The sequence below is a fragment of the Astyanax mexicanus genome, chromosome 8 (genome assembly GCF_023375975.1).
Source record: "Astyanax mexicanus isolate ESR-SI-001 chromosome 8, AstMex3_surface, whole genome shotgun sequence".
NCBI classification, from domain to species: domain Eukaryota; kingdom Metazoa; phylum Chordata; class Actinopteri; order Characiformes; family Acestrorhamphidae; genus Astyanax; species Astyanax mexicanus.
The window spans coordinates 50,082,694-50,095,901 of record NC_064415.1 but is presented as its reverse complement, the minus strand read 5'-3'; the positions used below and the strand labels follow the sequence as shown (position 1 = coordinate 50,095,901).

General features: G+C 36.2%; 1 protein-coding gene and 1 gene segment (V, D, J or C); both read right to left on the bottom strand.

Moving 5' to 3' along the window:
• LOC125803863 (gastrula zinc finger protein XlCGF7.1-like) overlaps positions 1-13,208 on the bottom strand; it is a 165,753-nt gene that overhangs the window by 41,173 nt on the left and 111,372 nt on the right. The window lies entirely within an intron of this gene.
• LOC125803871 (T cell receptor alpha variable 14/delta variable 4-like) lies at positions 894-1,685 on the bottom strand. The segment is given in 2 exon segments: positions 894-1,479; positions 1,617-1,685. Coding segments are annotated over 2 exon segments (387 nt in total).

The following is a 13,208-nucleotide window of genomic DNA, read 5'->3' as shown; positions in this document are numbered from 1 at the left end:
AGGTTTACAAAAAATCTAAAATAACCACAAGTGAACCACTTACACACTACAATCAGATTATAAGAATCTGAAATGTTGTGGACATTCCTACATATGTCATTCTTTTAATACAGCCAAATTAAAAATCCTTTTCTTTTTTAAAAAAATTAAGATTTCATGTCTTTTTTGTAATAAATGCACTCTTTTATATGATATTTTTTATTTATTTAATGGATTTAACATTGAAAAAAGGGTGCACAAATTCTGCAAAATGACTGTTGGTGACCTAAAAATAGTTTCATGAGCTTTTACTAAAAGGACATGGACCAGATATATTCCATCAGTAAAAATTTGTCCTAAGGGGCTGCACAATAAATTTTAATTAATACTTCTTTCTTTTGATCACTCCACCCCTGATCAGTTCAGTTAATTTCGGTCCTCTCCACATTTCTAGTTAAACTGAGTCACAAGCTGTAAATTTGTTTATTTTAAAAGGTTTAATCTGTGTGTTTTATTTCGGAGACGAGTATTTTTAAGCAGCTATCAGAAAAATTTCATCACAGTTTCCATGATTAGCCTCCGTTACCTTTCTTTAAGAAAAATCGCTGTATATCCAGATCTGTTTTAACATCAGCAGCTCCAACTGCGACGGGGGGCTTCCCCACACTGACCCTCCTTTGCAAGCTGATTGGCTGTTTCTCCTGAAAGGCGGGACTTTCTCCTTGAACCGGCTGCACGATTGGTTAAGAGACACAGAGCGGTCAGTGCCCTGTCTCCTCAATAATATATATTTTTTTATTTTAATATAATACGGGAAATTTACGGGAAAATACTAATACGGGAGGACGGCGGGAAAGAGGAGTAAAATACGGTAGTTTCCCGGCCAAAACGGGAGACTTGACAGGTATGGTCTAAAGTCAGTGCAGTTTTGTTTTCCCACAAAATCTTACAGCACTTTATGCTTCCCTCTGCTACTGACAACTTTTATGGAGATGCATATTTCATTTTCCAGCAGGACTTGGCACACTGCCCACACCGCAGAAGGTGTTTTAAGTGTTTTTTGGCGCTTCATCTCATTACAGAATATTACCTCTAGAATTTCAGCTGTAGAATTACAGCGCCCCCTCCTGAAATATCAGTGTTTCTACATATTTCACAAGAAAGGTTTTAGTACAGTGTTTGGTGGGTTTCCTGTCACTGTGGGCCTCAGAGCACAGTAGTAGAGAGCAGAGTCTGATACTGCAGTAGAGGAGATCTCCAGATCCACTTTTTTTATTCCTTTTTGATGGTTGATGAATATTCCAGGAACTGGAGGTTGAGCTTCAGTAATGCTCCCTGCATAGTCCAGTATGAGGAACTGGGGAGGAGAGCCTGAATACTGTCGATACCAGTGAAGACTATCAGCACTTACAGTGTAGTTACAGGAGAGGGTAACATTCTGACCTTCAACAGCAAAAACAGCATCTCTGCTAGGAGTGATGACGCCTTCAGCTCTGTTACCTACAAATAAAATCATAGAATTAATGATTAACCCATCATTCATAGATCTGTTAGCATGTAGCTAATGAACAGCATTAGGAAACTGTGTGTTAGTAGATGTTAGATCTTCATAGGTTTATAATCTCTGAACTGTTTACCTGTAAGAGCAGAGAGCAGCAGTACAGTGAAAATGATCATGGTGGTGCAGCACACACTGGGAGAAGAACACACTGAGTTTCAGCTCTCCTCTCTACTATCCTCTCTACTACACACTCAGCTCCACCCACTCACTCAACACCTCATCTTACAGGCTTAATTTGCCATCCAGGAGCATCATGTGATCCTGCCCTTTAGTGAGGTGGAACAATGCTTCATATAAAATTATCTTTTAGAATTGAATAAAATTTTATTTAATAGAAGTCAATTAAGCATTAATACATGAGAGGGAGTGCTATAACGTAATATTGTCAGCACATACCACAGTTCCATTATCACTGTTTATTGACAATTTTACTTTGACACTTTGGACATTTCGGGGTGTAGTCTTTTAGGGGCGTACTCATACTCATTTTTTTTGCCAGTGGTTTAGACATTATTGGCTGTATATTGAGTTATTTTGAGGGAAGAATAAATTAACACTGTTATATTAGCTGCACACAGGCTACTTTTAATTTCGGTAGTGGCTCCCTGATGCCCGCAAGTCACATATAATCTCCCGGAATTCAGAACGAGTGCCCAAGAGTTCACTGCACACAAACGCGCACACAGGCGACAGACTTTTTTTCTCTAATCGTGTGTGGGAAGGAGAGAGAGAAAACAGAGAGGGTTCTGATTGGCCTGTTCTCTGCAAAGAGTCTGTGAGACAGCCAATCAGTTTTTAGTGTGGGCGGGCAGTGTTTTTCCCCCCTCCCGGACGGGATTTGTTCAGTGAGTGAGAGAGAGCAGATCATGGCGAAGGCAATATTAATAATTATTGTAATATGACATGAAATGTTTTTGATATTGCGCCATTTTTTGTGATATTGTGACTGTCAATTTTTGTCAAATAAAAGCTTTCTTTCCAAAAAAAAAAAAAAGGAAAGCAGAGGCAGGGACTTCCAAAAAGAAAAAAGATAAAACTAATTTCACCTCTGAATACTCTAAATTTAATTTAAACAAAAAAGTTAAATTAATTAATATAAAAGTAAAGTTTCGTTATCCTTTGGTGTGTGTGCAAGTTTTTTTTTAACCTCCCTGAAATCAACTTTTGCAACTTGGGATGTCTGTTGTAACTGTTCTTTAATTAGACTGTTAGTCTACACATATGAAAATAAGCATGAAATACACACAGTATGTGGTAATGGATTATGATATAAATAAAGCCTGTTACAAAACTATCACACCTCGAAAGAATAGGTTTAATAAAATCTGCCAAAAGTTTATCTGTTCTGTGTTGGTTAATTACACTTTAAATGATCAGGTTCAGAGCCACTTGTGTACTATTTCCTCTAGGGTATTCCACCTCAAACTGAAAGTCAAGCATAGTTTACATATAAGGTAAGAAAATTTAATTGTACTTTTGTTAAGTATATCTAGATCAAAAGATTAAGTACAAGTATATGCCAAATATGCCTAGACTTTTCTGTATACTTGTCAGTATAATTCAAGTATACTTAAGTATAATTATATTTAGTATGTCACTATTATACTAATAGTACTCTTGAATAATCTTCTTTTTTGTAAGGGATGATATGCATGTGTGTAAGTCTGTAAGTGTATGTATATACTTGTATATGTGTGTAACTGATTATATAAGTGTGTATTTGTATGGGTTGTTTTGGGTGTGTTTAGGGTTGGGGTTCATTTGGTGTGTTAAGTGGTGTTTAGGGATGGTTTTGGGGTCCAATGTTTTTAAATAGAGGACGGTGGTTGGAGTAGTCGCTGTCGACCCTCAGCTGCACCAGCTGTGTTGGTTCTCTGAGATGTAGAAGATGGGAATCCTGAACAGGCTGAGGACAGTAAAGTGCTGCAGGAATGCATCCAAACAGCAAGAATGAGTTCTAGAGAAACCTGTGGACTCCAGAGCACGTTTACCTATTCCATCACCATCAGCCCTGAAACATGCTGTGCTCTGTGAACAGTGATGTAAAGATCCTGCATAGTTACTGCACAGTCACTTGATGATTCATCTTTAAATGCAGGCGGACATGAAGACAGGAAAGCTTGATGAAGTATACAAATGTGTAAACAGCGCCCCCTCCTGACAAAAGCAAGAGCCATACGTTTTACTACAGTGTTTGGTGGGTTTCTGTCACTGTGGGCGTCAGAGCGCAGTAGTAGAGCAGAGTCTGATACTGCAGTAGAGGAGATGATCAGATTTACTCTTGTTTCACTTAAATCCACTGTAGAATTAAATTGTGGGAAAGGAGGAACTGCTTGATTTACAGTTCCTGTTGTGGGTAATATCATTAGTAAATTCTCTGGTCTGGATCCAGGATACTGACGATACCACTGCAGATTGTTCACACTACCAGTATATTTATAGGAGATAACAACTGTCTCTTTAAGAGCGTAAAGCTGGGTTTTGTTCACTGTTTTTATTGACTGTGCAGAACAGATCCCTGTAGAGAAATACAAATAAAAACAATGAGAAGAAATTTACATCAGCATTGTAGAAAAGATGAACTTCACTCCACCTAATTCATCACTGATACACTCAGACACATCACCACAAAACCAACACAGAAAAGCTGGATTCTAAAACACAGTAATATATTTCACACAGATAAAGATCTAGTTAATTCCACTTACCAAGTATGATGATAAACACAGTCAGAGAGCACAGGAACATCATGGTGACTCCAGTGTTCAGATAATGAGGAGAGATCTGGGAGCTACTTTTCAAGCATGTAAAGACTCCTCCTACATTAGTTATAAGAACAGAGGAATGAAGATCAGAGAAGTGTAGTTCTTTCATTTTACATTTAAGAAAATGATTCAGACTTTGGGACGATAGTGTATATGGCTCACTTTTCACTTTTTCTATTTGAATATTTTGCATATGATGCTTTATTTCAAGTATATAAATATTGTAGGTGATGTGATCTGTAAATGTTCAGGATGAGATAAAAAAGTGTTTAGTTTATGTAAAGATTCACTAAATATAAATGTTGGTGTGGAATTTTAAAAAAGCAGTACTGAAAAGCATAACCTGACTCTGTTCAGCAGATCCTGATTAGACCTGCCCTATTGTTGCAGATTATCATCATTACACCTCTGTGTGTTAACTGAGAATAAACCTAAGATTATTAACTTTTTCACTAATGTGAGAGCAGTGCCTGATCATATTATATGCTCATTATGCAGGCTGCATAGAGCCCCTTAAATTAATGAGAGTTCTTTGCTCATCTCTCCCTTACATCAAGTCATTGAGGGTGAGAGTGTCCTGTCCGTATCTATCAGAAGATGAAGCGAAGATGTCCTTCAGAACATGAAAAGCCAAAAAGGGATCTATGAAAGTGAAAACAAGACCTTCATTCTTCTCAAGGACCATATAGAGCCATGAGAAGATATGTCGAGTTGTGCAGTGGCTCTTCACAACCTTAAACATTTAACAGAGCCACAGCAAACAAATCAACCAAAAGGTACTTGTTTTAAACTAATACACTGGCAGTAATCACTTTTTCACAAAGGGTTTTTTATATCTACTCAGGTTATATTGGTTTCATAGGCGTGCACACATAGACACCAACTCTGCCCTTCATTAACCAAAGTGCCCTTTTGAAACTTCGTTTTTTTTTGTTTAAATATTATTATTATTATTATTATTATTATTATTATTATTATTATTATTATTATTATTATTATTATTATTATTATTATTATTAAGATTTTACTGAAGCCGTGTTGAAATGATCTTTTGAAAACCTAAACGATTAAAAACGAGTGAAAACAGAATGCCCTGAAATCAGCTCACACACGACACCGCTCTCTTCCTCTGTCACGTGACCCCGCGCGGTCGCGCAAGCATAGGCCAATCACGAAGCCGGTTCAGGAAGAAAGTCCCGCCTCTTAATAGAAACAGCCAATCAGCTCGCTGTTTTGCGGAGGAGAGTGGAGGATTTCTAAAGTTTTCTTTTTTAGATTCAGCAGCGGGGTGCAGCGAGCTGACGTTAAAACAGATCTGGATATACAGCGATTTTTCTAAAAGGTAACGGAGCTTACCATGTACACTGTTATGAGATTATTTCTGATAGCTGGTTAAAAATAAACGACTCAAAACCCACAGATCAAACCCTCTGTGAGCTTGTGATAGTCATTGTGACTTGTAGACTAGGAGTACTGTAAATTATAATGAAGGAAAATTATTTTAGCTAGCTTAACTAGTTAGCTAGAAGCTGGATGTAGTGAATAGACAGAATTTAGTACAGTACTTCATGTAGGTAGTTTAAAGCAGTTTCTTAACCCATCCATATGATCAGCTAATAAACTCTCATTTATTGAGTTAACCTTTTAAAATCCCTTAGCCCCTTAGATTTACTAATGAAATATATCTGGTCCTTTAGTAAAAGCTCATGAAACTAACAGACTAGGAGGGTTTGGGCCATCTAAAGTTTATATTAACATCTGCTAAAAATCTCTATGAAACATAAGGTTACATTCTTTTACGTAAAAGACCACCATCATAAGTACTTTTAGTTGAAAAAAGGTGGCGTAAATGTACTAATAACGTAAATACAACAGAATTGACATGCCAATACATAATAATAATAATAGTAATAATAATAATATCTGTTATATTCTTTTAAACATTAGGTGATACCGCATCAGTTTTTTTCATATATTTATATATAGTTCAGACATTGCACGTATATATTTTTTTATCATCAGTAAATGTAAAGTGGAGTAACATGTTTAGGTTGTAAAGTGACCTTTACTTGGATGTAACTAATAACAAACAGAAGTACAAAAATAATGGTTTATTTGTGATTAAAGGTAATTCCACAAATGTTGTTTTAAGAGACTATAAAATGGGCTTATTCAAATGAGCAGATTACTTTATATTATATTATAATTATATTACATTATAGATGTGTCCTCCCCAATATCAAACCTGCTCCTACGTCCTTGCTAGCAAGTCACACTAGATGCACTGCAGCAGCAGTTCAGTTCAGCAAGTCTTCAGCACAGCACGCACGGCAACAGTCCCACCAGCCACGTAACATACACATCAAGTAAAATCCTACCGTTTGCCCTCTAAACCCAACCTGAAATCAGTTTGTTGTGCAGTAATATGTCTCATACAGCACCAAACTACTATGTATTTTATCAGTTGGTGGTGTGACATTTTTCCATTGACAACTCACGTTTAGAGAATGTTAAAAATAAAAGTCAAATTTCATTCAACATGTGTGTGTAATTTTTTTTATAATGAAGTGTTTCACATGCACTAAAAAGTGCCCTTTTTCCCCCCTGAGCACTTGCCCCCCAAAATGTCTGTGCACGCCACTGATTGGTTTGATTATTAAGTTTGCTTGATAATCTGAAAATGTACATATGACAAAAATACAAAAACAAAAGAAATCTATAATGAGGGCGACTCTATATAGGTCCAATACATCTTCTTATATATCAAAGTAATGATAAAAGACAGTATGTCCAGAATGTTGTTGCTACCCCACTTGGGGATTTTGGGTTTATGTGAGGCTAAATAGAAAGGTCTTTGGGTGTGGGGTGGACCATACATTTAAGTGGCTCCAGAGATTGGATGCAAACACACAATTTGGAAAAAGACAAACAAAAACACTGTATAAAACAGAAAAGAAACGGATGGTATAGGTCATATATTTATATACACACTATTTATGAACCAGACTCAGACTTCCATCTGGGAAAAAATGTGAACTGAATAATGATTGAACCCAGGTTATTACAAACAAATATTACCAGTAAGTATTATAAGGATTGGCCAAACTCTATAATCTATATGTATTCATTTTTACAGGTTTCCCCGATAAAAGGGAACCCTGTTCTCTCCCCAACGGTGGATCCTCCCGGTGGGGTTAAAACAGGTGGCACTTTCAGATCAGTCCCATTTGGACCCCCAGCCCTCTTAGAGAAAGAACAACAAGGTAAGTTCACAACTACACACTCTCATTAATGTCCGTTATGGTGATTTGGAAAACATTACCACATCACAACTTAATGTAAATATTTATTTCTTTAAAGGTGGCTTCTTGTTCCATGATTTTACAAATGTATTGCAATGTCACCATCCACAATCATGGCATCAAAAAAAGAGATTTTAACATAAATAAAAAACCTATGTTACATGTTTTAACCATCATAACTGTATTAAATTAAATCATTTTTTTAAATATCAAAACAAAAAAAACGACCCACCCAGGTGACCCAGAGAATACCATTTATCTATAATACTTGTATAATGTTTTGTATAATTTACCTTGAAAAATCAACATTAGCAAATTACATTACTAAGGCATTCACTGATTCAGTTTCACTATTTATTAAATCTAATCTACTTTGAATAAAATAAGTGATTTTACTCTTGTACTTGTCGACCCAGACTACAAATGTGCAGCTAAAATGTTAAATATGTAATGATAAATGTGAATTAATAGCAGACACCCGCTGGAACCCTTTGTCTAATTCACTTAGTAACTGGCTGTTTAAAACGGTTTACTTCTACTATGCATACATAGTACAAATTGGGGAGTGAAACTAGCAGCTGTAGTAACGTAGAGGAAATGATATAATTGTCATCGGACAGTGACACGCAGCATTGCCCGGCGGCTGGCAGTTGGCGGAAACTGAGCTGTGACTGAGTAGTAATGGAAGGAAGTGACGAGGGGTCAGGCAGCGAGTCAGACCTGTTTCAAAAAAGGTAAAAAAGGCGGGGGTTGGGGGGGGACAGAGGAGAATGGCATACAGTTTGTAAGAAAGGTAGGCGCGATGATGGGAAATCTAAAGAGGATGGGGAGAAGAAGGAGGAGGATTTGGTGGTTCTGAAATTTGAATCTGAAGCAGTTTCTTATGTGAGCCCCCTTAAACTAACTGCTGATCTGAAAGCTGACATTGTGGGTGTGGCAGGAGCTAAAACATTAAGTGTTGGTAATTTGTAAAGACATATGCTTGGATGTGTCTATGGACCAAATTAAAAGAAATCTTTCTGAAGGCAAGGTGGTTAAAGCTATTCGATTGAAGGGGTGAAGATGGAGTGAAATCAGATTTCTTGTCTGTGATGACACAGTTTGATGGGCAGGTCCTAAAAATAAAGTACTACCCAGCCCCATCTTCTCTCCTTCTCTTGTTGACATTTTTGCAAGAGCAGAAGAGACATAATTGATTGGAGAGGGGACAGGTGACCAGGAGGAAGGGATAAAGATTTAAAAGATAGACTTTGATGATCTCTTCAATGGTGATAATGAGGATTAAAATTATTAGTACCCCACTATACTAGTACTTAATTTTTAGTACATTGTTGGATTTTATCATCAAGTCAAAAACTTAAAAACAACCATTCTATTGAATTCCTTGGCCCAGAATTGGAAAAGTGTACTCATTTGTCTGTATAGGTTTTTAACTGAAGGAGCTATGCCATTTTCTTTATAATTTTTTCAAGTTCGAAATCGGGATAGATGTAGTAAAAGGTTAAAAATAAGCCCCAAAGGACATTTGTTGTCCTGTTACCTGTCAGAATCTTAAAATAGACACTTCAAAGATTAAGAAAAATCTCAAGATGTTTTTATTTAATGCACAGGATTTTAGTATAATGTAAAAACACACAGGCAAATTAACATTTTCTGCTAATTTGTTTATATTTTTGTCCCAGAATTAATTCGAAATATGTTAAAAACTTAAAATAACTATTATGTTAAATTCCTTGGCCCAGAAATGTATGGAAAGGTGTGCTCATTATATGTATAGGTTGTTAACTCAAGGAGCTATGTCAATTTCTTCATTTTTTTCCGGTTCGGAATTGGCATAGATGCATTAAAGGGTTAAAAATAAATGTCATATGACATTATTTCATCCCGTTACCTGTCAGAATCTTAAAATAGACACTTCAAAGAATAAGAAAAAACAGTTGCAAAAAAAAATCCACTATGTGCTGTGGATAACACAAGTGCTTTTAACATTCAAAACAGAACTGCAGATCCGCAACATCGAATCGAATCTTGTCCAAACTTTTGACTGGTACGTTATATTATTACTATATTCAATATTTATACTTTTACTTAATTAAAATATTTGAGTTGATACTTCATCCCCAGTATCTATACTTCTACTTGAGTAATGAATGTGAATCATTTTAACACTTTTCGTTAGGGAACTGCTATTCTTCGTTCAACCCTCCTCCTTTACCCGGGCTTGGGACCGGCAAAGTGACCTTAAAAGACTCACTTTGGCGGAGTTACTTTTTTTTGGGGGGGGGGGGGGGGGGGGGGGGGGACTATCCGCGCCAAAGCGTATCGATCCAGACGCTGAAGCCGGGCTATCAGCGCTGGAGCGCGGCTCTAACCAGACGCTAAAGACGGTCCATCAGCGCCGGAGCGCGGCTCTAACCAGACGCTAAAGACGGTCTATCAGCGCCGGAGCGCGGCTCTAACCAGACGCTAAAGACGGTCTATCAGCGCCGGAGCGCGGCTCTAACCAGACGCTAAAGACGGTCTATCAGCGCCGGAGCGCGGCTCTAACCAGACGCTAAAGACGGTCTATCAGCGCCGGAGCGCGGCTCTAACCAGACGCTAAAGACGGGCTATCAGCGCCGGAGAGCGGCTCGAACTAGACGCTAAAAACGAACCATCCCGCGTTTCCTTGTCTCAGAGCAATTTGATCTCTCAGGAGCGATTTGTTTACTTTCCTACTCCTCTCGTCCATCTCCTCCTTCTCAATCTCCTCTATATACTCTCTCCTCTTCCATCTCCTCCCCAATCTCCTCTCATCTCCTCTATTTCCTCTCTCCTGCTCCATTTCATCTCATCCTACAGTAATAGCTAGAGGCTATAGGTATAGGCTACAAGCAGAGCTTCGACCACGCGGAGCAGTACATACACTGCTTTCTCCAGTATGAAGCTCATTTTACCCGCTCGATCGGACCACATGTGACGCTACGCAGAAATTCTGCAAACTACTGAAGTCTACCGCGCTCTCCTGCTTTTTAATACCTCGAGCGCACGGTGACGTCACAGACAGAACGTTGTGGATCGCTGTTGCCAAGGCAACAAACATACAAATAAAAAAACACGTCAGAACTGATCTATTTGTGCACATCCATTTTACGTTGAATAAACTTTATACATGTTGGTTGTTTTACACTTTACTTACCTTAATTATATATATATATATATATATATATATATATATATATATATATATATATATATATATATATATATATATATTGTTTTAATTATATATGCCATTTGTGTCCCGAGGAAATTACATTTATAAATGTGCACAAAAAAAAATTCAAATACATTTTTATTATATAATATAATCATATTGTCTTGTACATTGACCTTATAATAATAACTACTTAGGAGACTGAAAAAATTGCATTTGTTACCTGTCCCCACTCTCTAATTATAAACTTTACCATCAAATATAATTGTAAAAATATAAATATAAAAATACTAGTAAATGTATAATTGTAGTTGAACTGTACATTGTAGGTTATCAGTCAGTCAGTGATTTAATGTGTAAATAGTTTAACTGTTGTCCGTAATAACTGTATTAACCTGTAACTCAGTGATTTATTATGTAAATAGTTTAACTGTTATCCGAAATAACTATAGATTAACCTGTAACTCAGTGATTTAATGTGTAAATAGTTTAACTGTTATCCGTAATAACTGTAGATTAAAGTGTAACTGAGTGATTTTCATGTGTAAAAATTGGAATTATGATTGTGAGTTTTTTCTTTGGGTTTTCTCTCTTACCATTATACATTTTTTAATGTATTTTAATGATCAGTATGCTTATTGTAGTATCACATCTGAAATAGTGGGAAAGTAAATTTCTCACTATTATTTGTAAATAAATAAGAAGTTTATGAAGCATGTTACATTTTTGTTCTATGCAACTAAAATGACAAAATAGATAATTTGACTGTGTAGGAATGTATAATTGTATGAAACTTTTCTTTGATTGCTTATTCAATTGTTTTATGTTATAAATAAAATACTCTAGTATGGACATTATGGAGTGACGGAAATGTATTAAAAAAGTAAATAATGATGTTTTTTTCTGTAATAGTTGGTCAGCTACATAGCAGCAGTACATTCCCACAAATGGAAAAAGGAAAGACAATTTGCTGCCGATGTTTGGAGATTCATCCTTGTAAGAGCCAAAATTCAGAAAGAAACAAAACTATTATAGTTTCTGCTATGTTTGCTATGTTTCTTTTATATAAATTTTATTGAAGTTTTTTACAAGTCAATTTACAAGAAAACAGTACATACAAAATATTTCAGTCATGTTTCATCATTACATCCTTGTTACATACACCAATAAAACTGAAAATAAAATACAGGTTACAATTTCATACAAAATTCTAATTTTTTTAAAATAAAACAAATTTATTTCCAACATCATTTAAGTATTTTTCAGAACCTTTTATTCTTTTTTAATATCAGCAAGAGCTTGTTTTAAAACACAGAGACCTGGAATTACACAATTATCCATAGCAATCTTACATCGATTTTTCCACATTTTATTTTCAACAATACATACCCATAAACATACGAAATCTATTTGGGATCTCGAGAGGTTTTCTTTACTAATTCCGTATTTTATGGTTTTTAAGTCAAAAGTTATTTTAAAATGAAAGATCTTTTCAGATAAATCCCAGATTGCTATGTTTCTAGTGATAAGTAAATTGTTGGTGTTGGAGAAGTATTGTTGTGCTCCTCTAGGTGGAAGTTGTGTGTTGTTTAAGGCTCATCAGTTGGAAGCTGCAAGAGCTCTGAGGAACACAGTTTTTTGACTGTGTGATTGTGAGATGATTTTTTGAGTTTAGTAAATGTTCTTAAACCAAATTCAAGCCTTCTGGCTCCTGCAGTTCAGTTGTGGTACGAAAATGGAACTTTTAGACGGCGCGCCACTACAATACTGTTTCATAGGTAAGTGATTAGGCTTGTTCGACTTTACGGAGACGTGGGTCTCTGTAGCTCGGAGTAGTGGGTGTGTCGAAAGGTGGTCGACTATTGGTCTATTGGACCTGAAGTTTCAGCGTGGCCGCCATTTTGGAGTTGGCAACCATGCGTCCCCAGTGGATTTATTTACACTGAGAAAGGAGTTTAATAAACCTTTATAATATTCACAACTCTACCAACTATAGTATGATGTAGTAATGATTCAGGACGCTGTGACACATAACAAATATGTGCTTTCATGCTTAAATACTTTATATTGTGCTCTTTAACAAAGACAGACATATGGTATGGCATATTAATAAGTGCATACATTAATTAATGTGTGTCTATGTACATATAAATATAAAATTAATTAATTTATACACTTTTTAATATGGCATACCATATGTCTGTCTTTGTTAAAGAACATAATATAACTGCTAAATCTCTGCTGTTTGTAACAAACCAAACCGTGTGAAAATCGGGTAAAATTGGTGGAGTTGTGATTATTATAAGCGTATTTAATCCTTTTCGGCAGTAAAGTTTTGACACGCCCACTCTATTGCGTAAACCACCTTTCGACACGCCCACACATTTCAAAGACGCCCACCTTTC